The sequence below is a fragment of the Amblyomma mixtum genome, chromosome 4 (assembly GCF_055824585.1).
Source record: "Amblyomma mixtum isolate Tamu chromosome 4, ASM5582458v1, whole genome shotgun sequence".
Classification (NCBI taxonomy): domain Eukaryota; kingdom Metazoa; phylum Arthropoda; class Arachnida; order Ixodida; family Ixodidae; genus Amblyomma; species Amblyomma mixtum.
Window position 1 is genome coordinate 35705852 of NC_143015.1, and position 21486 is coordinate 35727337.

Sequence of the window (21486 nt, forward strand, 5' to 3'; positions counted from 1 at the left end):
TGAAACAAGACAGCACACGTGTAATCTCGGAACCCTTCTTATCCCCTGCGCATAAAGTACCAGCTTCTGATAAAAGGTTTTTGAAACCACAGAGAGGAATAAAAAATTTTTCTTTGGAAAAGCAGTGTCAACTATTTGTAGCAAAAGTCATGTCATACAGTTGAAGTAGAAGCAGTCAGAAGCCTAAAAAAGTAAAAACAAAAAAAATAAACTCATAATAACAAACGACACCCATTATTTAGTGCACTAAACGCTGTGCATGAAAGGAAGGAATGGCGAGCTGTACATGCTTTCATAAAAACTTCCAAGGAAATTTCATTTCTTTGAAGAGCTACAGAGAGGTCTCCAACACATGTGTGTCTCTTCTTTTTAATCAAAGAGGCCTCAAGTAAATCACGCGCCGCCTGATCGCAGTTCCTGCCTAGGGCCGTAATACTGCTATGCTCTGGCTCACACTTGCAACACTTTGTAAATTTTCCAATATCTTAGCTATATATTTAGTTGCTTTCTAGGGCCAGTGTTGAAAAGACACACTTGTTGAAGCTCGCGAAAGGAAAAAGAAAGCAAGAGACTGGGCATCGTACGTACTGTCGGAGCTCAAATGGTGCATAACGCTAGTGCTTCGGTTGTTGCCACGCCACTTTCCAGCAGCCGTCTAGACAGACAAGGAGGGGACCATTTTCATCCAGATGTGTGTCATTTTGCTCATTTCAATGCGTGGCACTCCATCTTGGCATAGACGCCTGGAGGAGCCTCAAGAGCAGCGAGCCATGCAACTGCGAGTGCTGGATACCACTTTTGCATCTGACAGTACTACTACTTCTCGAATGCAGTGCTGCTTGAGACGTTGTGCTTAGTGGTGCACTGTGAACACTGAAGCCGATTGGCAGCAGCTGTTTTGTCTGTTTTCGCGAATAGGTGCTCGGCACATAGTCCGGGTGATCGGCATCTGCAGACAGCGCCCCTGCCTTCAGCTTACGATCACATGTATGCAGAATATTGTATCTAAACTTCTCATGCTGAGAGCATGACAGAACATGAATTAGTTATGGGTGTTAGTTCTTTCACCGGCCGCCCCGTGACTGAAGATCAAGCATGCAGGTTAAGGGACGCAAACTGGCTGATCAGATATCTATTCTTTTAAGGCGAAAGCCTTTAATGCCTTATACTGTTGCGACAAAGGAATGTTAGCAAGCGTGTTCGCGTTTCCGTGTACTACTTAAAAAAAAACTGTGTCGAGGTTGGGTTGTGTTGTGTTGTGTTGGGTTTTATGGCACATAGGTGTCGAGGTTGGGAATCGAACCAGGGCCTTTGGCATTTGAAGCAGAGACGCTGCCACTCCGCCACGAAGGCTCAGGGCTTAGGGCATGAATAAAGGCGCATCTGGTGAATGCATGGGTTTCATAAATAAAATAAAAGGAATAAAAAAAATAAGGAAAGAAACAAAAATACAAAAAAAAATAAAAAATTAAATAAGAAAATAAAAAAATATGAGAAATAAAAAAATGCGCCAGGAAATGCATTCGCCTTGCAGCACTTTAGAGACCTAAAGTGTCCCCTGAATTTTGATAGTGTCGATGGTGCTTCTGTCGTTTCAGTGCCTCTAGTCCTTCTCTTTATTGCAATGCCTGTTTAATTTTTGGTCACTCTGCCCTGACGTTCACGTGCGTTCGTATTTCATTCATTTATTTGCTTGTTCATCCGTTCATTTTGAAGTGCTGCAGACCAATGCTCAAACCAAACAGGAGTCACTATGTATTCCAGAACATTAGTGACAATAACAAAATGAACCCATGGATGGGGAAATACCCAACAGCCAGCCTGTGGAGAAAACCAATACGACACTCCTATGGTTCCACAAAAACTCATGCGCGGTGTCCTCTGTGCAGGGTGGCAGCAGCCAGACCACCGGCTGTGTGCTGTGCTTGACCTTTGACCCGACGGGCAAGCTTCTCTGGGCCGGAGATGATCGGGTGAGGTGGCTAATATATGGCCTGCATGAAAAAGCTCTTTGACTGTGTTCTCGACACTGGCAGTGCCTACATCTCATAACATGTTAGTGGTACTGTATTTACTTGCGCATAGGTTGAACTTTTTCAAAATTGCAGCATGTCCCAAAACTGGGGGCCGACCAGTTGACAGGTCAAGGCGTCATCATCACCATCATCGTCAGCCTGACTACGCCCACTGCAGGGCAAAGGCCTCTTCTCCCATGTCTCTCCAGCTAACCCTGTCCTCTGCCAGTGGCGGCCACCGTATTCCCACAAACTTCTTAATCGCATCCGCCCACCTAAATTACTGCTGCCCCCTGCTACACTTGCCTTCTCTTGGAATCCACTCCGTTACCCTGAAGGACCAGCGGTTGTCTTGCCTTCGCATCACATGCCCTGCCCAAGCCCACTTCTTCCTCCTGATTTCCACTAGGATGTCATTGAATGGTGAGAATGGCACAAGCAATGCTCCTGTGGGAAGCCTTGCCTTCTGACCACTTTCCGAGCCTTCGCAGAGTTCACGGTCCTACCAGTGTTACTGGGTGAAAGCTTTATGCGCCCCTTCTTTTCAGGGGCACCATACCAAAGATTCAGAAGTAAGGTCATCGCAGTGATAAGCACATGCACCACCTTGCCAGCCTTGCCTGAGTAACTTCTACGCTAGAGGGGCTTATGATGTCCACTGTCTTCTACGCTGACTATGACTGAACCAAACTCTGAACTATTCTTTTAAGCAGCCTCGTCAATATATGAAATTGACCCCAGATGCCTAGCTGGCTCAGCCACCTTGGTTAGTCATGCTGCTAAAGCATAGGCGACTGTTCTCGTCAAAGTTTAGGGAAACTGTCATGTTATTCACTGTGTTTCTGAAAAGTGCATCAAATACTGGAAAATGCAGCGAGAACTCCATTTCGTGTGCAACAGCCTAGCTCTTGTAGACCTGCAGGCGTATACCATCATTATGACAGCGGTGGTGTTGTGGACGTTGAGCAAAGTGAAGTTGTTTGCGCCTTGTATCTTCTGTCCTGTGCTCCTTGGGAGTGAAGAATATTTGTGTTTTCTGCTGAAACACATGCAGATTAATTCTTTCAGTGCTGTTGTAGCCCCAACACATGAGAAACTGTGCTGGTCGTCTTCAACGCATGTTGGCAACTTGGAGCTTGCATTGTTCAGCCAGTGCAGTGTTCAAACTTTTTTCCCCTTATTCTTGATGTTAGGAAGTGATTGCTTTTGCCTAAATGACGTATTCACTAATATACGAGTTTAAATACGGTATAGTTTGAAATGCTAAGGTTGCAAATTGCATGTGTACCCTATGTTTAGTGCTGGTGGGTGGCTTGTTCCATTTGTCTAAATTGACCCCCCCCCCCCCCTTCCCAGTTGGTAGTAGTTGCTGGAAAGCTCAGACGCAACAACCTTTGCTAAAGCTATCAAAACTTTAGTGATCGTGCCACTTATCTTGGGCAATTCCAAGTTCTAATATGCTTTCCTGACAGAGCTCAGGTGGAACACGTCATCTCTTATCTGGATTACTGCTAACAATTTTTTAATTACCATAAGGTAGAACACTTCTTGCTGGCACGGTAGTCAGCTGTGCATGTTGTGTTGTGTTTTTTTTTTAACTTCGAGAGCATTACTTGGCTGATTGTGCAAAAACCCCACCGTCATCAGAAACCCGTGGCAGGTATGCATGGAAGAAATGCGGCACGCGAATGACGTCATCATCCCTCCTGGAGTAGTAGGCTGCTGACATTCATTGGGTTCACTGGTCCTGGCATTGACAACTCTCTCTCACTTTTACACAGCATAACAATTGCTCATAATTTTTTTTTCACTCATTGATTATGCCCTGTGCTTTAGTTTGTGGCATGCATACTCTGTGGCTGACACATTTTTGCGCACTATTTAGACAGTCGCATGGATCGCAGTGTGTTGTAGTGGTTTATTGACTCACCACTGTTTATTGGCCTGACGACGACGCAAGAAAAGACATGCAACCAGTACGAAGGCAACGAAGCAAAGAACACATTTATGACTGATTATGTGCTTGTGATGATAATAGGGTGACGTGTGGCGCCATCTAAGAGCATATATAACAGTCACAGACAAGATGCAACACTACTGTTACAGAAACATACTAGTCTGTGTGACATTGGGCCAGGCAGTTCACTCTGACCACTGCAAATTTTGTTCAATGCAGGGCTACATTGTGTCCTACCTGTTCGACCTGCCCACTGGGAAGCTGACCAAGGGAAAGCGGTGAGCTACAGTGTGTGCTTTCCGGTCAATATAGTCGGAGTGTGCCTCGTACAGATGAGTGACGAACTCCAGAGGTGCCCATGTTTGATGTGCTTCATGTGCGCAGCGCACTTCAGGTCCTGCCTTCCTTGGCAGGCGGGTTTTACTGAATGGCAATGAATATCGGGTTCTTTTCCTATTTGCCTGTGAAGGAACCTGATATTAATATTTCGATTTCAAGCTGCAACTGATAGTGGGAATACAACAAGAAAAGCTGTGTGATAGTGCTAAGAATGCATGAAATCGAGAAAGCGCAGGTTATAATTTAAGCCTCCGGTTTGCTGTACTGTTCTTTAATTTGAAAGGAAAATTGTCATGGTGAAGGTATCACTAAAGATGAGGACAAAAGGATCAAGGAAGACACAAAATGAGCACTTGTGTCATGTCTTCCTTGATCCTTTCATCCTCGTCTTTCACGCTACCTTCACCATGAATTGAGTTCAACTCACCCAGCTTTCCAACTTAATGAGGAAATTTTTATCAATGAGCTACTTTTCTATATTTCAACCTTATAGCCTGCCTTTCTTTTTAATAGTGGTTCTTACGTGGTCCATAGACCTTTATTTTGCGTGTTTGTTTGTGTTCTGGAACTGCATTCTGTGACAACCGCATTGTGTGGCGGATGTCTTTGTTTAAGCTCTCTTAACTAAGGAAGCAAGTTTGGGAAGTTCGGGAAGTCCACCTGCAGATCACAGCAAAAGTAAAGGGAGCAGCCCTTTACAATGCCTGTGGTTGCTAACTAGAGTTTAACAAGTACACCGTCATGTTTAAAAATAACCAGGTTACAATGAAGGTTATTGAAGCCCATCGAGTATTTCCGCTGACAGACCAGTGCATCAGAAGGCACCACCGGTGATACCACTAACTGACTGGGTAATCTCACACACATTTTCCGGCATGCTACCACTGGTGCACATGGGAACTCCACTTCTGGGTACCATGGAGAGGGTGCCATGTTCTTTTTTTTCTTTTCTAGGCTTGCACTTTTTATCAGTTTGTAAAATGTACTTAACCGTTTGTTAATGAGTGCTGTGTGTTGCGTTTAATGCATGTCTCGGTTCGTCTGTGTTGTTTTCACACTGTCCACCTAAACGTATGCACCGCCGTATAACCTGTGCCTTCGGTGAACGTTAGCGCGACATAAAACAGTCGCGTGAAAGGAAGACAGGATGACACGCGCCATCCTGTCTTCCTTTCATGTGGTTGTTTTATGCTGCACTAATGTTTACCGAAGAATACGCACCAAATCGCCCAGCAACAAGTTTTGCTTGAGAACCTGTGTCTCCACAGTAACAGAGTGTGTTTCGTTGAAATAGGGTGGGTAGAAAGCCATGTCTAACCATGTCCAATCATGCCTATACTCCGTTTCATACATAGCAGGCAACACTGCGGAGGTTGCTGAAGTAGTGCGTCCGCGAAATCATATTACTCCGCCACGTATCATTCGTTCTTCTCAAAACTCTGGTCACTGTGTAGAATACGAAGAGCGGTATGAGAAGATGTAGTGGCATTGAAAATCACTGTCGAAGCTGTGAAGCGCTCAGTGTTCGGGCTCTCTGGCTTCAATTTTCATGGAGAGTGAACTACTTTTTGGGCGCGGATCGAGTAGGGGCCATTCGACCTACCAACCGCGTATCATACTGCCATGTGTACTTTTTGTTTCTTGAAATCTCGATGAGTCGCAGGACGAAAATGTGGCAAGAGGTAAAACAAACTCCAGGAGGTGCCAGGGACGGCACTTAAGATTTGTCGCAACGAAATATGCTTGTGTTAGCTTTGGTTGTATGGCGAACTACTTTTTGCACATGGACTTAGCCTGCGTGAACAGGCATGGTAGCTTTGGCAGAGTTGCCTGCTATGTATGAAACGGAGTATAACCATGTCTAACCGTGTCTTATGTGTGTTGCAGGATGGTGGTGGCCGAGAACTGCCCCATCACGTGCCTGTCTGCTCGGCAGTGGGCCAGCCGGGAGGCTCGGGACCCCTCGGTGTTGGCCAACTGCGGACTCATCAATGCCCTCATCCTCTACAGGTGGGCAGCAGAGTGGAGTCAAAACAGCAGCGGCCACTGTAGAGGACACTAGACAGTTTTAGCTGTGTGTCCGCAAGGGCTTAACGTACGCAAGAAGCTAGCAGGGACCGCAGTATGCATGCGCAGAACAATAGCGCAAGCCCTGCGTCTTGCGTACGTACGCAAGCCAGCAGACTTTGCGTTGCGTTACTTGCGTGGCTTGCGTGGTTAACGTTGGCAACATGGCGGCGCCCTGCTCGCCCTCTTCGGACCAAATGCTGCATCGCCGCTGCATTTTTCGACACAATAGCTCTCTCTAAATGGTTGTATTCACTGTTATTTTGCGCATTCTCACCCCTCCGTATTGATATAGGTGCTACAAACAGTCATCGTTTTTTAGATAACTTCAAGAATTTCTTGATGTTAAGCCTAACTATCTACGGCCTACACTGTCGTCGTAGCAACGACCCCCGGTAAATTACTTCTTCAACTTTGCACTGGAATTTGTTTTCATTTGATTCAATTCATTTACATTTAAAAAAAAACAAAGCCTTCAAATGCAAGCACCACTGTCATCAATAAAAGAGGAAAAAGTTTCTTCGGCACGCAGTTCAGGAGCTTTGACTTGCTGTCGCTAGATGGCGCCACAGTATGTTACGCTTCCCGGGCGCTACGCTAGCCACTCCCAACTAAAACTGTCGTTGCCAGGATGGGTGGCAGTGCACGTAAGGTGCGCCTGTAGCGTACACATAGCTTCTGCGGACGTACAGCTAAAACTGTCTATTGGGTGTGGCCAGTTATAGCTTCCTTTGCAAATTGTGGCCGTACAGCTAGCAGCCCAACACTGTCGGAACGCACTGTGGAGTTCAGGTCTTGCACTCCCTAGGTTCTGGAAAACGCTCAGCCTAGGTTCCACAGTACACTATAATGAAATCAAAAGGAGCTCAAAAATGGAAGAGCTCTGTGGTCATTGGTAAAAAATGTGAGAACCTAGAAGAAGAAGGGAATTTTCTTGCAAGGGTGACGTCTTGCGTTATTCTTTTTTTGTTAGAACTGTTCGGGACTGGAACAGTTTGCCATCGAGCATTGTATGTATTACATCTAATGAAGCATTTTTCCATGCACTGCAATAATTGTTAGGAGAAGGTAAGTGACGCCAACCAAGTAAAATACAGGAAAAACACGACGTTTCGGGACCGGCTCGGCCCCTTCTTCACGGTGTGACTACGGGCGAGCGCAGCTTGGCTTTTTAAGCCCCCGTGTGGAGGACCTGCGGGTCAATGGCCGCAGCCCATGGACGTAGGATGAGGGGAGAGTCCCCAGGGAACGATTAACATTCTCTCGTGTTTGCTGTATGTGCCACGACTCGAGTAGAAGCCTCCTGCGTGGGTTAGCTTCCGTTTCCAATACAATGGTGCTGTCGAAGTCAATTGGGTGGTCACACCCTTCACAGTGTTCGGCCACGGCGCTGCGTTGACGATTCATGTGACGGACGTCCGCTTTGTGTTGGTTCATCCTTTCCGCGAAGTTCTTCGTTTCCCCTATGTACGACGCCGGGCAGACGGAACACGGAATTTTGTACACGACGCCCTGGGCCTTTTCTCTGGGCTGCCGGTTTTTTGGGCGGGGGAGAAGGCGACCGATAGTGCTGGTCGGTTTGTGCGTTGTCAGCACCCCTTCTTTTCCGAGAATGCGACCGAGCGTCTCGCTCACGCCTCTCAACGTCATTACTGAAGAGAGCCGACTCCATATGTTCCTCAAGTGAAGATAAAAGGAAGGAGAAGAACCGAGTCATTTCTGACCTCCAAAAGAACGGCTACCCAAGCTCATTCATCCGGCGCATTATCAGGAAGCAAGAAAGGCAAAACAAAATCCGGTCTATTATTTCCTCAGATGCATGCCAGAAGCGGAAACGTGTTTGCATCCCCTACGTGAGAGGCGTGAGCGAGACGCTCGGTCGCATTCTCGGAAAAGAAGGGGTGCTGACAACGCACAAACCGACCAGCACTATCGGTCGCCTTCTCCCCCGCCCAAAAAACCGGCAGCCCAGAGAAAAGGCCCAGGGCGTCGTGTACAAAAATTCCGTGTTCCGTCTGCCCGGCGTCGTACATAGGGGAAACGAAGAACTTCGCGGAAAGGATGAACCAACACAAAGCGGACGTCCGTCACATGAATCGTCAACGCAGCGCCGTGGCCGAACACTGTGAAGGGTGTGACCACCCAATTGACTTCGACAGCACCATTGTATTGGAAACGGAAGCTAACCCACGCAGGAGGCTTCTACTCGAGTCGTGGCACATACAGCAAACACGAGAGAATGTTAATCGTTCCCTGGGGACTCTCCCCTCATCCTACGTCCATGGGCTGCGGCCATTGACCCGCAGGTCCTCCACACAGGGGCTTAAAAAGCCAAGCTGCGCTCGCCCGTAGTCACACCGTGAAGAAGGGGCCGAGCCGGTCCCGAAACGTCGTGTTTTTCCTGTATTTTACTTGGTTGGCGTCACTTACCTTCTCCTAACATTAAATTTCCCAACCAGACAGACTTCTGTCGAATGTTTTCTTTTGACTGCAATAATTGTTTTATATCTATAATGAAGTCTGTACCCCCCTGCTGTAATGCCCTGCGGGGCGATGCAGGTAACTAATAAATAAATAAATAAACTGATGCAAGATTGGAACCGGTGACTGCCAAGTTAGGAGCAGAGATGGACAGAATGACTGTGTCTCAAGCTGCACTCATCCTTTCGCTCCTGAAATGGAAATTGTGCCACTTTCTTGGACCCTGATAAAAGTGCCTGGAAGTAAGTGCCCACAGCCTTTCAGTCAAACGCAGCTACCTTTTTGCACTTTAGTATGCTTTAACCTTAATAGTATTTATAAAGCACGTGTTTTACAGTATTTGACTGCAGTCGATGCAATGCCGCTGTCGCTTCCACATTTGGGGACTCCGGTCGATCGGCACAAACCATAGTTGGACACGTCCACTTAGTGCACACCTCCAGAATGGGGGTCCAAAACATAATGTTGCTGTGCGAGAGCACGGATGCCCCAGTTCTTGTTGTGACGAGGCTGACTTGTGTGGCTGTGCGTGGCAAACTCACTGTTGCTCATTTCACTGCTTCAAAAGATCTCTAGCTGAGAATGTTGCACAAATGCATCTTCTACACATTGTGCCTTCCGTCTTTCTCATCTTTTTTTTTTTAAATTTAAGAAAGAAAGATTTTTTTTCGCTCTAAGTAATGAAGCCACTGGCAACCTTTGTGGCAGATAAATTGTGGTGCAATGACAGTGCAGTGGCAGGTATGCTCTCTCTCGCTGATGTCCAGGTGTGTAACACTACACATTTTTATCACTACTGCTGCTTTCTTTCCCCATAGTTCCCCGTGTAGCAAACAGTGGACTATTACTGCTTGAAGATATTTTTTGTTAGGAATGTGCTTCGATTACACCACTCTGTTTTGCTTAGAGCTGTTTGGGGATACCTTGGGCTGTCGACTGCCTAATATATCAAGCATCGTTGGTGCTTGTCGTGATGGGGTGCATTAGCCATTGGTTTCCAGTTCTCATTGGTAACATTTCTGCATTGTTGCATTATTGGGTGTGAAGCCTTACTTTACTTTATGCTGACGAAACTTGCAGTTATTTTTTTTCTTTTTTCTGGCATTGGCAGCCTGCTTACCCCTTTTGCCTTGCGCATTGAGTGCTGGACCAAAGGAGGCGTGGTTTCATGCATTGCCTCTCTCCTCCCCCTCTGTCCGTGCAGTGTGCAGGGCTCGGACGGCAGCCTGTCCCTGAAGCGCAAGTTCTACGTCAAGCACCGCCTCCGCACGCCCGTGCGCAGCTCCTTCTGCCCCATCATGTCCTTCCGCCAGGGGGCGTGCATCGGTGAGACCACCATTATCATCATCATCAGTCCAGCCCAGTGTGTGCCAGCTTAGCTGGACAAAAATTCAGGGGCCACTTTGACGATCTGAAGGGCGCGAGGCGAAAGCCTTGCCACGCAACTTTGGCTGCTCGGCCGTTGGCACACACGAGGCGGTTATGGGGTGACCTGGATTGGCTAGTCGTGACTAATTACCGTATTTACTCGCATAATAGGCGTCTTCTAGCAATCATGTGAATACAGTATCGATCACAGTGTGATTTCGGTGTGCGCCTATTATGCGCGGAAATAAAAAAACTGGTTTTTCGCAACCAAACTGGGGGTGCGCGTATTATGCAAGTGCACGTATTATGCGAGTTTGCCTATTATACGAGTAAATACGGTAGTCATGACCCATGACTAACTAGTCATTACAGGTTAATCACTAACTAGTCATGATTGATTGATGACTGGTTAATGCCTAGTTAGTATTGACTAATTAGTCGATGACTAACTAGTCATGATTGGTTAATAACTAACTAGTCATGACTAATTAGTTTGACTGATTAACAACTAGTTAGTCATGACTTGTGACTATTAATGACTTTCACTTCAGATGTAACGGACGGTTGGACAGGGTCATGACTGCGAGTATGAGCCATTAAAGGCTTTCGCCTTAAAAAGACTTGAGTGTTGCATCTGTTTGTATATCTCAGCTGTCCTGCCTTTTAGTGTTTAGACCTTGCTGGCAAAGGTCTCTTCTCCCTTTGGTCTTCAATTACCTGTGTTTGGGCCCACCTGTGGCTGACCCATCTCGTAGAACCTCAGCATTGAGCCTTGGTCTCTTTTACCTGTTGACTGCACTTGGGATGCAGTGAGCTTGCATCTGTTCCCTCATCCGCACTGCTCTCTCCCTCTGTCTGTTGACTGATGTTGAGTTAGCATTCTCGAGAGCACTGTGTGTATAACGATCTTTGTGTGTAATACTCTACTCCGTTTCATACATAGCAGGCAATGCTGCCAGAGCTAGCGTGCCTGTTCGCGCAGGCTAAGTCCACCTGCAAAAAGTAGTTCGCCATACAACCAAAGTGAACACAAGCATATTTCGTAGCAACAAATCTCAAGTGCCGTGACTGGCACCTCCTGGACTTCGTTTACCTCTTGCCACATTTTCGTCCTGCGACTCGTCGAGATTTCGCGAAGCAAAAAGTACCTGTGGCGGTATGATAAGCGGTTGGTAGGGCGAATCGCTCCTACTCAATCCGCGCCCAAAAAGTAGTTCACTCTCCATGAAAATTATGGCCAGAGAGCCTGAACACTGAGCGCCGCACAGCTTGGACCGTGATTTTCAATGCTACTACATCATTTTATACTGCTCTTTGTATTCATCCAAACAATGACCGGAGTTTAGAGAAGAACAAATGATAGATACGTGGCGGAGTAATATAGTTTTGCGGACGCACTACTTCAGCAACTTCTGCAGCGTTGCTTGCTGTGTATGAAACGGAGTGTAGCTTGTCAGCTGTGTTGTCATTGCACATCCGTGACTGGGAATTTCGCGCACTTGTTTTTTTTTTTATTGCCAGAGAAGGATGATTAGGGAACAGAGTTTGACACTAGCACATGCACTAAGCACCTGCCATTCTTAGAAGACTGATGCACGTCTTAACTTTTCATAAGAAAAGACTCAGGCAGGACGAGCACAGCTCCACATCACTGGTTCCATTTTGACGACTTTCTAATACTTTACATTGTTAGTGCAGTCAGCAAAGGAAATGATGGTAACAGTAAGAGAGAGTATTAAGAAGTAGCGGCCAAGATGGGGAACCAAATTCAAGTTGCCGATGTTATAGCCGAGATAGAGAGAGAACGTTTTAATGTGAGGACGGATGGAGAATTTGGCCGTAGTTGGACATACTGACTCGAGGGAGTGAAAATGAGAGGGGATGTTAGTTAATTGCTGGGATCAGCACTGCTTGATGCCCAAGCTGACATGCATGCAGTATTGATGTGTGCACCACTAGTTAGTCGGCCTCTAGGACAGGTAAGCATTGCTTCAGAGACTGGTGGCCAGGCCTTTGTGTAGGCATAACGTTAAGAGATCGGACGCGGGTGGAGTGGGTGGGGGAACAAACGCGGGTTAATGACATCCCAGTCGAAATCAAGAGGAAGAAGTGGGCTTGGGCTGGGCATGCAATGTGAAGGCAAGATAACCGCTGGTCCTTAAGGGTAACGGAGTGGACTCCAAGAGAAGTAAGACATGATGTTGAGCTAGTCGGTGCATGGTTAGAGCAAAACAGAACTGCACGATAACGACGGGTCAAAAGAAGGCACGAATACACACACACAAAGCGCAGGCTTCCAACTGACTTTATTTTGCAAAAGCAGGGTGCTTATAAAGACTATCACATGGGAGTAGTCAGGCTGATGGTGGTGATGATGACCGTTCTTGCTACTTGCCGAGGCTGTCGGAAATCTCAGCACTCAACATTCTAGCTAAAAACTGAGCACTGGAAACGGGTGTGGGCGAGGTGTATTAAATACAGAGCAGGTACTAGTGGGTGATCTGTTAACGAGTGACAGGATGATCACCGAAGGAAGGCAAGCTATATTTGTCAATAGTAGAAAGTTGCACACTGTGATCTGTTGGGGTCACCGCAGCCACAGCTGATGACTTGAGTGACCGGAGGTTGTTGGAAGAGACTTTCTCTTCCAACTGTGGGCTCGACTCAGCTGATGACAGCGGAGGTGGTCTTCCATATCCCAGTCAAGCAGTGTTTGAGTCAGTGCGTTGCAGTCAGTGCAGAATTGAGAGAGAGGATCCGCTACTTAGTTGTGGGCTGCACGCTAATTTTAGTTTATTTAAAGCTGTCATGTTTCATAAGGTTTTCAATGCAGATACAGCCTTTGTCAAAAGTAACCAGGCTGCACGGTTTGCTTCTCAGTCGTATATTGAATCTATCATGCCAGCCCTCAAGCTCTAAATCTCTGTACGGTAAGAAGAACCCCTGTTCTCACCTTCAAAGAACTTTTTTACCTTTAGGGAAGCCGTGAGGGCTCTGTTATACGAATGAGAAGCAAACCATGGAGCCTGGTTACTTTTGACAAAGACTGTGCATCACTAGGCATATCAGTTAGGGTGGGTGAACAGCGTTTAAGGGGGGACGAGGGTCTTAAAACTAACTTTTTCATTTATGGCTAGAATCTCGTGAAATTTTGCACACAGATGTATTTTTCTCCTCTGATTCCAAATACGTAATAATAATTGAGCTGGTGGTCTTAGATCTTACAAAGTATAGAATGCAATTAGGTAATTTCTTATGTAGCTTTAATGAACTTTCTCATTGCATTTTGTTGCTTTTATTTACATGAATTGATAGCCAGAGAGTTCCCATACCCAGTGACATTCTTCGTTTTTCTCTAAAGGCGTGTCATCCTGATATACTATGTCGAGAGTAAAAGGTTGCAGTATTTGACACTGCAACTCGTTAAGCTAGTTGTAAATTGCTATTTATATGTGGCCTAAACAAAAAAAGTAAGAATGTCATTGGGTATGGGAATTTGCTGGCTATCAATTCATGTAATTAAAAGCAACAAAATGCTCACAGTGAGAAAGGTCATTAAAGCCGCGTAAGAAGTTACCTAATTACACTCTAGGATTTCAGATAACTTTTGATCTAAGACCACCAGCTCAATTATGACTACATTTTTGAAATCGGAAGAGCAAAACACATCTGTGTGCAAAATTTCATGAGATTCTAGCCATAAGTAAAAAGGTCAGTTTTAGGACCCTCGTCCTCCCTTAAATTTGACTGCATGTTTCCAAAGTTAGAAGAAAAGGGGCAAGTTTAGTGTGTGCAGCACAAAAGGACCTATGGAGTATGGGTTAACCGTTTCGTGCTACCACCCCGCAATAGTGTCTGCAGATTAGAGAGAGGCTTACTGGGGGGGGAGGCAATGTCCAGACTAAGACGGTGCACCCTTTTTACTGCAATGCTACTGCAGTGACCGGCAGCGAGGACCAGTGCGTCAACTTCTTCGACGTGGAGCGCGCCAAGCCCCTGCTCAACAAGCTGCAGGGCCACTCCGCGGCCGTCCTAGATGTCTGCTTCAACTACGACGAATCTCTGCTTGCCTCGAGCGATGCACATGGCATGGTCATTCTCTGGAAGAGGTCACCCGCCTGACATCTCCACCCCCATCACTGAGACTCCCGACAGTCTTCCGGTGAAGTCCGCCTGTGGAAACAGCTCAATGTGCTTAGCTGTGTGTGATAGTCATGAGTGGCCGCGTTGAATAGCCTTGAAAGAGGGACTGCGGAGAGCTTCCCCCATGTTAGTTAAGGGGGGACGAGGGTCTTAAAACTGACCTTTTTATTTGTGGCTAGAGTCTCATGATATTTTGCACACAGATGCGTTTCTCTCTTCTGATTCCAAATATGTAACCATAATTGAGCCGGTGGTCTTAGACAAAAAGTGATCTGAAATTCTAGAGTGTAATTAGGTAATTTCTTATGCTGCTTTAATGAACTTTCTCACTGCATTTTGTTGCTTTTAACTACATGAATTGATAGCTAGCAAATTCCCATACCCGATGACATTCTTACTTTTTTTGTTTAGTCCACATATAAATAGCAATTTACAATTAGCTTAACGAGTTGCAGTGTCAAATACTGCAACCTTTTACTCTCGACAAAGGCATCAGGATGACATGCCTTTACGAAGAATGCCATCGGGTATCGCAACTCTCTGGCGATCAAATCATGTAATAAAAGCAACAAAATGCAGTGAGAAAGTTCATTAAAGCTGAGTAAGAAATTACCTAATTACATTTTAGACTTTGTAAGATTTAAGACCACCAGCTCAATTACGATTACATATTTAGAATCGGAAGAGAAAAACCCATCCATTTGCAAAATTTCACGAGATTCTAGCCATAAATAAAAAGTTAGTTTTTAGACCCTTGTCCCACCATAAGCACAAAGAACTCCAACGCACTCATTAACGCACGTGTAGCTGTAATAATTAAAAATGCATCCTTCTTCTCGGCTGCTAACTAGTACTGTACGCTTGATAGTGAACTGCAGGTATGTTAGTGGTGTGGATTGCTTTAGGACATTGACATTGCCATATCTGTGAACAGACCTGCTCTGGGGTTGGTGCCTAAAGGAGTTATAGACAGCTAATTTGGGTTCTATGTTTTCATCTTTGCACGGATGTGTAAGACATTAGTGTACATGGATCAGCATATGCTATTTGCCTACGGCCACTAAATAATTTGTAATTGAATTTTTTTTCTCATGCCATCATGGTTTCGGTTCCAGCAGCACTTTGGTGTCAAAAATTCATATATGTCATGTGAGGCATAAAATAGCTGCAGTGTAATCGCTACTTCTTCATTCATTGTCATTTTTGTTCTTTAAGCAGGTTGGCTTCAGTGTTGCAGTGAATTAAAGCTACAAAGTAATTATATTGCGTTTTTTTTTTCATGTTTCGCATGACCTATACTGACCTTTGCCGTCACAGCCATTTTTTCGGCTGTTAAAACCAAAACAGCATGAGAGAGAAATTCAATTGTAAATTATTTAGCGGTCATAGGTGAATACCGCGTGGTGATCCAGATATACTGTCTCATGCATCACTACAGAGAAAAAAAAACGTAACCAAAAATTAGGTGTCTGTGCCCCTTAAAAAGACGTGACTCATCGAGTCCATTCAGCTCATCAACTTGTCCTCGCTCGCACCATTCTCTGGTGTTTAATGAATCCCCATCCATCAGGGCATGAGTCCTGTCAGTGCAATAATCCGAATTGTTACTTGTCATTTACTTGTTTTGCACGTGTCATGCTTAATTAGGCCACATGTGGTCACTACGCCATATTCATAGTGTACTACCAATTACATACTACAAACTGTGATGGTGTCAGACTTTTTGAGATAGCGGAGCAGTATTAAAGTTCGCGGCTGGTTGTTGTAGTGCGTGCATTCCACGAAGATGTGAGAAGTCTGTTTTTTGTTGTCGCTAGATTTAAATAGATGCCACAGTCAACTTCAGTTATGATCGTGTTTCGTAAAGCAAGCTGTGTAAGACATGTTTAGCTGTTCAGTCATGTTTCACTGCTTCCATTTGTTTGTAGAGCAGAGGAATGTCACATGTCAGTCCCTCGAGCTCTTGCATATGCAGCATGTGTGACATATTAATAGATAAGCCGTCTTCATCGTGCTGGCTCAACCACTGACCCGAATTGCATTTGGTTGTAGCGTCAATACTACTGTATTTGTCCACAGTCAAACCTCGGTATATAGACCAGATTTTTTTACCCTCGCACGCAGGCTGCGGACGCGCGCCTACTCTCGAAGCCAGTCGCCATCTGTCGGCGCGCGCGGCCCGAGGGACTGCGGGTCGCGCCGGCGCCGCGCATAGAACGCATGTTTACGTGTTCGCTTCTGCCGTTTTGTGCTCCATCAGCTAACGTATGAGGGTGTGTGCTGTGCGTCACTACTCACATTTGCCCTCTTCCAGACAGTGCTGCGGTTATCTTGTGCGCAGTTACTCGTTAACGTGACATCCGAGGGTAGTCGACCAGGTAGTGTACCGACTGGAAACCGGCACTTCGAAGCAGATTTCTGCGCTGTCGTGTCGTTTGTTGTCGCCTTTTACGTGCGATATCATCTATGATAATATTATGCATTAGAATGTAGATCTATTGACTTGACTCAGTGGAGTAGTAACTGGATAGGCGAGCTGCAGACTGAAGGTTGTCCCGACGGAGCGCGTGTTTTCGATCACCAGTACGTGTTCAGCATCCTTGCGCTGAGCTTGCTCTTGTTCCCATTCAGAACATTTCATGCACAGGATTGTAAGCACGACCGCTACCGATTTCAGCTGCTTTTTCCGCACACATGTCAGAGGTATCTGGGGGGTAAAGGTTTATCTATAGTATCTTTCTGCTGTTGGTATCTACCTTAGCTTGGTTTGGTTTATTAAGGTTTTACGTTCCAAAGCGACTCAGGCTATGAGGGACGCCGTAGTGAAGGGCTCCGGAAATTTCGACCACCTGGGGTTCTTTAACGTGCACTGACATCGCACAGTACGCGGGCCTCTAGAATTTCGCCTCCTTCGAAATTCGGCCGCCGCGGCCGGGATCGAACCCGCGTCTTTTGGGCCAGAGCAGAGAGCCGTAACCACTGAGCCACCGCAGCGGTGCGGTATCCACATTATTCATAGGAAAATATGCGCGATTTCATTACATTTTCCACACTTAGCCAAACGCCTACGCAACGCTCTCACACGCGGCGAGAGCTCCTGAATAACATAACGCGACTTCGGACCTCAGAATTAGTGAAAGCTGGATTAGCTGCTCATATCTATTCAAGCTTTTATAAATTAAGCGAAAGTACGTTTTTATGCACAAGGTTGCATAAACCATGACAAAATTTGTTTTCTGTTGGCGCTGCGACTCAGTTGAGCTCACAGCGGTAATTTGTTGATAAACTGGCGCGGCAACAAGAAAGCCGTTTGTGGAAGGGGGGGGGGGGCTTTATGGTAAGCACGAGCGCGTTCTAAGCGCCGGCACAATTAACCTGAATGTCAAACTAAATGTCATTAAAACGCGTCAATGTTATCGCTTTGATAACGTAAATACTTCCTGCAACACAGCCACGCAGCGGAAGTATGCTCGACAATGTTTTTTTAGCGCCCGAAGCGCGGCTATATGCAGGCGCGGCCGCGGAACTGCCGCAGCCCCGCAGTCCCCAAAGAAACGCCCGCACCGCGGCGCGCCAGTCGGTGCAAAATGGCCGCGCCCAGGAGAGGCTCAAAAATCTGGTCTATAGAGCAGCGATATTATGAATTATATTGGCTGTATCTAACTGTATCATAAATGTTTTTAATGAATGCGCGCAATTCTTACTTTATATGTGTAACACGGTTGGCCGTAAAACGGATACAGTGAACCCCCAGCACCAAGTGGCGCTCGCTTAAATGGCAAGCGGCAGGTTTTGCCTCACTACACAACTGCCTTGTGGTGGTGGTCACCACACTTACTGGCCCCTTGCACCCATAGAGAGCGCCCCGATGCTCAAGTTTTTCATGACCTCCAGAATCACCGCGATCGCCTTCAAAGCGGCGCGCAAACTTTGGAAAAGATCTTTCTCTTACTCATTAATAAATATTGCCCGAATTACTGTTGCTTCAGGGACTAAATTTCACACTCATGCGCACATTTTTGGCTAAATTTTATTTTTACCGGTTCGCTACAACGATGTTCGACTGTACTACTGAAATCAAATCATGAACATTTGAGCTTCAAGGACATAAAAATTTTGTTTTAATTGATTAGCGGTTCAAAGTGAACGGAGCTCTATTGGAACGAAGGTCTGGTGTACACCATTGTAGTATGTCTGAGCTGAAGCGGTATAACAAGCTGAATAATGACAAGTCATTATTCAGCTTGTTTCATTTGTAATCATCAGGTAAAAAAAAGATTGGCGTACCAAGATGCTCAAAATGAATTTCCTCGAATCGGTTCCTGCAGGCTAAATCACACAGACAAGAACTCTTATTCCACAGCCAAGTAGAATGAATGAATTGAAAGCTCTGCAACCTTGGGCACTTAAGTAAAAAATTAAGGACCTTTAAAGTGCTAGTATTTATCGGAATGAGCTCTGCCTAGATCTGAAAGTGTTCCAACTGACTTGCCCTTCAGTACGGTTTCAACTGTGTTTTCAACACAGACTGTAGTGCAAAACACTAAACTCTCAGTATTGTAGAGCTGGAGTCATTGTCATTTCATGATCATAGTAGAGAGTGGACAAACGACTGTTTCAGTCGTATGCACCACTGAACGGTTGGGCGGGTGTAGAAATCTAAAAAAATTGTGCGCAGTGGCTTTTTCCCTGTGACTGATAGCCATTCATGAACTTGACTACAAACCTGTGATGCTTTATTCGTGGCTGCAATGAACCTGGCACTGCAGATTCACGAGTTCATTGTGACGACTTGTTCATACAGTCCCTTGGTTCACTTGTTCACAAATTGTTCCACTTATTGATGAGCTCATTCAGATCAGAATCTGCTCACCTTTGAACCTGACTGCCTGTAGGAATTGCAATCGTTTTACATGTTCAGTGCAGTTGTTTTACAAAAAAAGACTAGGCATGAGGAGGTCTCACGGTTAACAGAAAAGATGAATGCAAAAGTGGATGTTATGGGAGAAATCCGCTAATTTCGTGGTCTTTGCAAGTCTGTGTGGAAAAAATGGTTTCAGGAGTGATGGTGTGTGTACGTGTGAGTGATGAAAGTTCAACGCACGTCTTCGTCCCCTATCAGCATTTTAGGTTCCTGTTTATACTGGTCCAATTTTTAGGGGAATCCCCCATGAAGATGCCCCCCATGTCTATGCTGTGTGGCCTGTTAAGGTCATTAGTGCAAGCTTAAGGTGTTTATGTAGTCATTACTTTGATAGCAGGCACAATTGTCCCCATTTCTCCATGTTGCGTGTTCATTTCATGTTGTTTCAGTACGGATTCTGAGTATTTTAGTCTCGGGGGGGGGGGGAATCATCTGTGAAAAGACAACTAGTGTTTATTAAATAACATCTAGTACATGCCATTTCTGGTACATATTGCAAGCCATGTCAACATTACTATGTCACCACTCTTATGTCTCTTGGTCGCTGTCATTCTGTGAACTTTCGCACAAATGAAAGGAATGTCTCCTGTAGGTGCATATGTGGCTGAAAGGTCTAATTGAGTTTAGCAGCAGCCTCTGTGGCTGGGAATAAGCATTCTTGAAAATAAGAATTTTACCATTGGCCAAAAGCAGCCTGAAAAAACTGATTGTTTTTAGTGATCAGCCTTGCTTATATTAAGTCATTTGAGCCAGTGTTGTGGCGTTCAATGTGAATATGGCCCCATTATTTTCGTGCAAATGATGTATACGTGTAGAGCAGTTTGTACACTTTGGAGCACTTTGTTTCTGGTCTGTGCTCAAAGGCTTATTTTGAAATGCGAAATTCGAGTGTATGCTCGTTCATTGCAGCACTCTATTATCCAGCTTTGGTGTGCAAAAATCTTGCCTTTCAAGGGGAAAATTTTTCCCGGCAATATGCATAATTCTGATGAAACATGTTCGGGACATTCGTTGTAGGTGTGCATGTTCGGGACATTGATAAAAATAACGGGACGTACCACAGAATTTTAAAACAAGCATTCGGCTTTAGCATTAGTCTCCCTGCCCTGCATTTTCAATGCATTGAAAACATGTCATTAACTTCTTGCAACCCACTATTTATGCCTTGGAACTGTTTGAGGGGGGGGGGGGGGGGGGGGGGGGGGGGGTGATTTGGAAAGTCCGTCATTTAATTGTCGCTGTAATTCTTTCCTTCTTTGAAGGCTCATGTTGTGCAATATTAGTTCAGGCTGGAGAGGTAGGCATAATGACAACTGTGAATAATATCAGTGTGTTAAATTTGACATCTATAGCATCAGTAGGGCAGATGGCGTTTATAACCGTGATAGTTTCAACCGCTAAAGATGCCCATGTGCTGTGCGATGTAAGTGCATGTTTAAGAACCCCAGGTGGTCTAAACTAGTACAAGGCCTTCCACTACGACATCCCTCATAGCCGAAGTCATTTCGGAACATAAAACCCCATGTATCACATGTTACAGTTTACAAGCTGCAGTTCTCACAGTGCAGTTTGGTTTGAAACTAGTTGCAGACAGTCATTTGACATAACTGGCAGCAAAGAGATTGCCATTGGTGGTTGCTGTGTGTGGAATTTGTGGAATGGTATTTGTCAGAAAGGACTCCCCATGATGGCCACCCACTACTTGTAAATGTTGTTGTGATGTGTACATATAACGGGTGGAAAGAGATCGCACATTTTTTTGTTTTGTTTCTTTCAGCTGTTGTTTACAACATTCCGTCCGCTCTTTCAGAGCATTAAATAAACTATACTCATTGAAATGATGTCACTCTCGTGGTGTGTCACTTATTATTTGAAGCCAGCATTCTAGGTTCAATCCTGGCCACGGCGGTTGAATTTCTTTGGAGGAGAAATTCTACAGGCCCGTGTGCAGTGCGATGTCAGTGCACGTTAAAGAACCCCAGGTGGGCGAAATTATCCGGAGCCCTTCACTACGGCGTCCCTCATAGCCTGAGTCGCTTTGGGACGTTAGACCTCATAAACCATAAACCGTTCTGGGTTCCGTAATCCATTCTTGTAAGTTACGTTAAAGGGGGGTGAAGGCACGAAATTTTTTGCAGTGTGTTTTTGCCTTGGAATTACTCTTAAATTTCAAGCACATCAGTTAACATGCA

The 21486-nt window shown here is 45.5% G+C and overlaps 1 protein-coding gene across 4 annotated transcripts in view; it reads left to right on the forward strand.

Annotated features, from left to right (window-relative positions):
* The window catches only part of LOC149346123 (WD repeat-containing protein 13-like), a 45842-nt gene extending 25364 nt beyond the window's left edge, over positions 1-20478 (forward strand). For all 4 annotated transcript variants that reach the window (XM_089586347.1, XM_089586349.1, XM_089586351.1 and 1 more), the window contains 5 exons: positions 1890-1973; positions 4192-4250; positions 6199-6321; positions 10064-10185; positions 14168-20478. In XM_089586347.1, the coding sequence (XP_089442473.1) occupies positions 1890-1973; positions 4192-4250; positions 6199-6321; positions 10064-10185; positions 14168-14349 (570 nt within the window). In that variant the 3' untranslated portion in view covers positions 14350-20478. The remainder of the gene's footprint in view (positions 1-1889; positions 1974-4191; positions 4251-6198; positions 6322-10063; positions 10186-14167) is intronic.
* The last annotated feature ends 1008 nt before the right edge of the window (positions 20479-21486 follow it).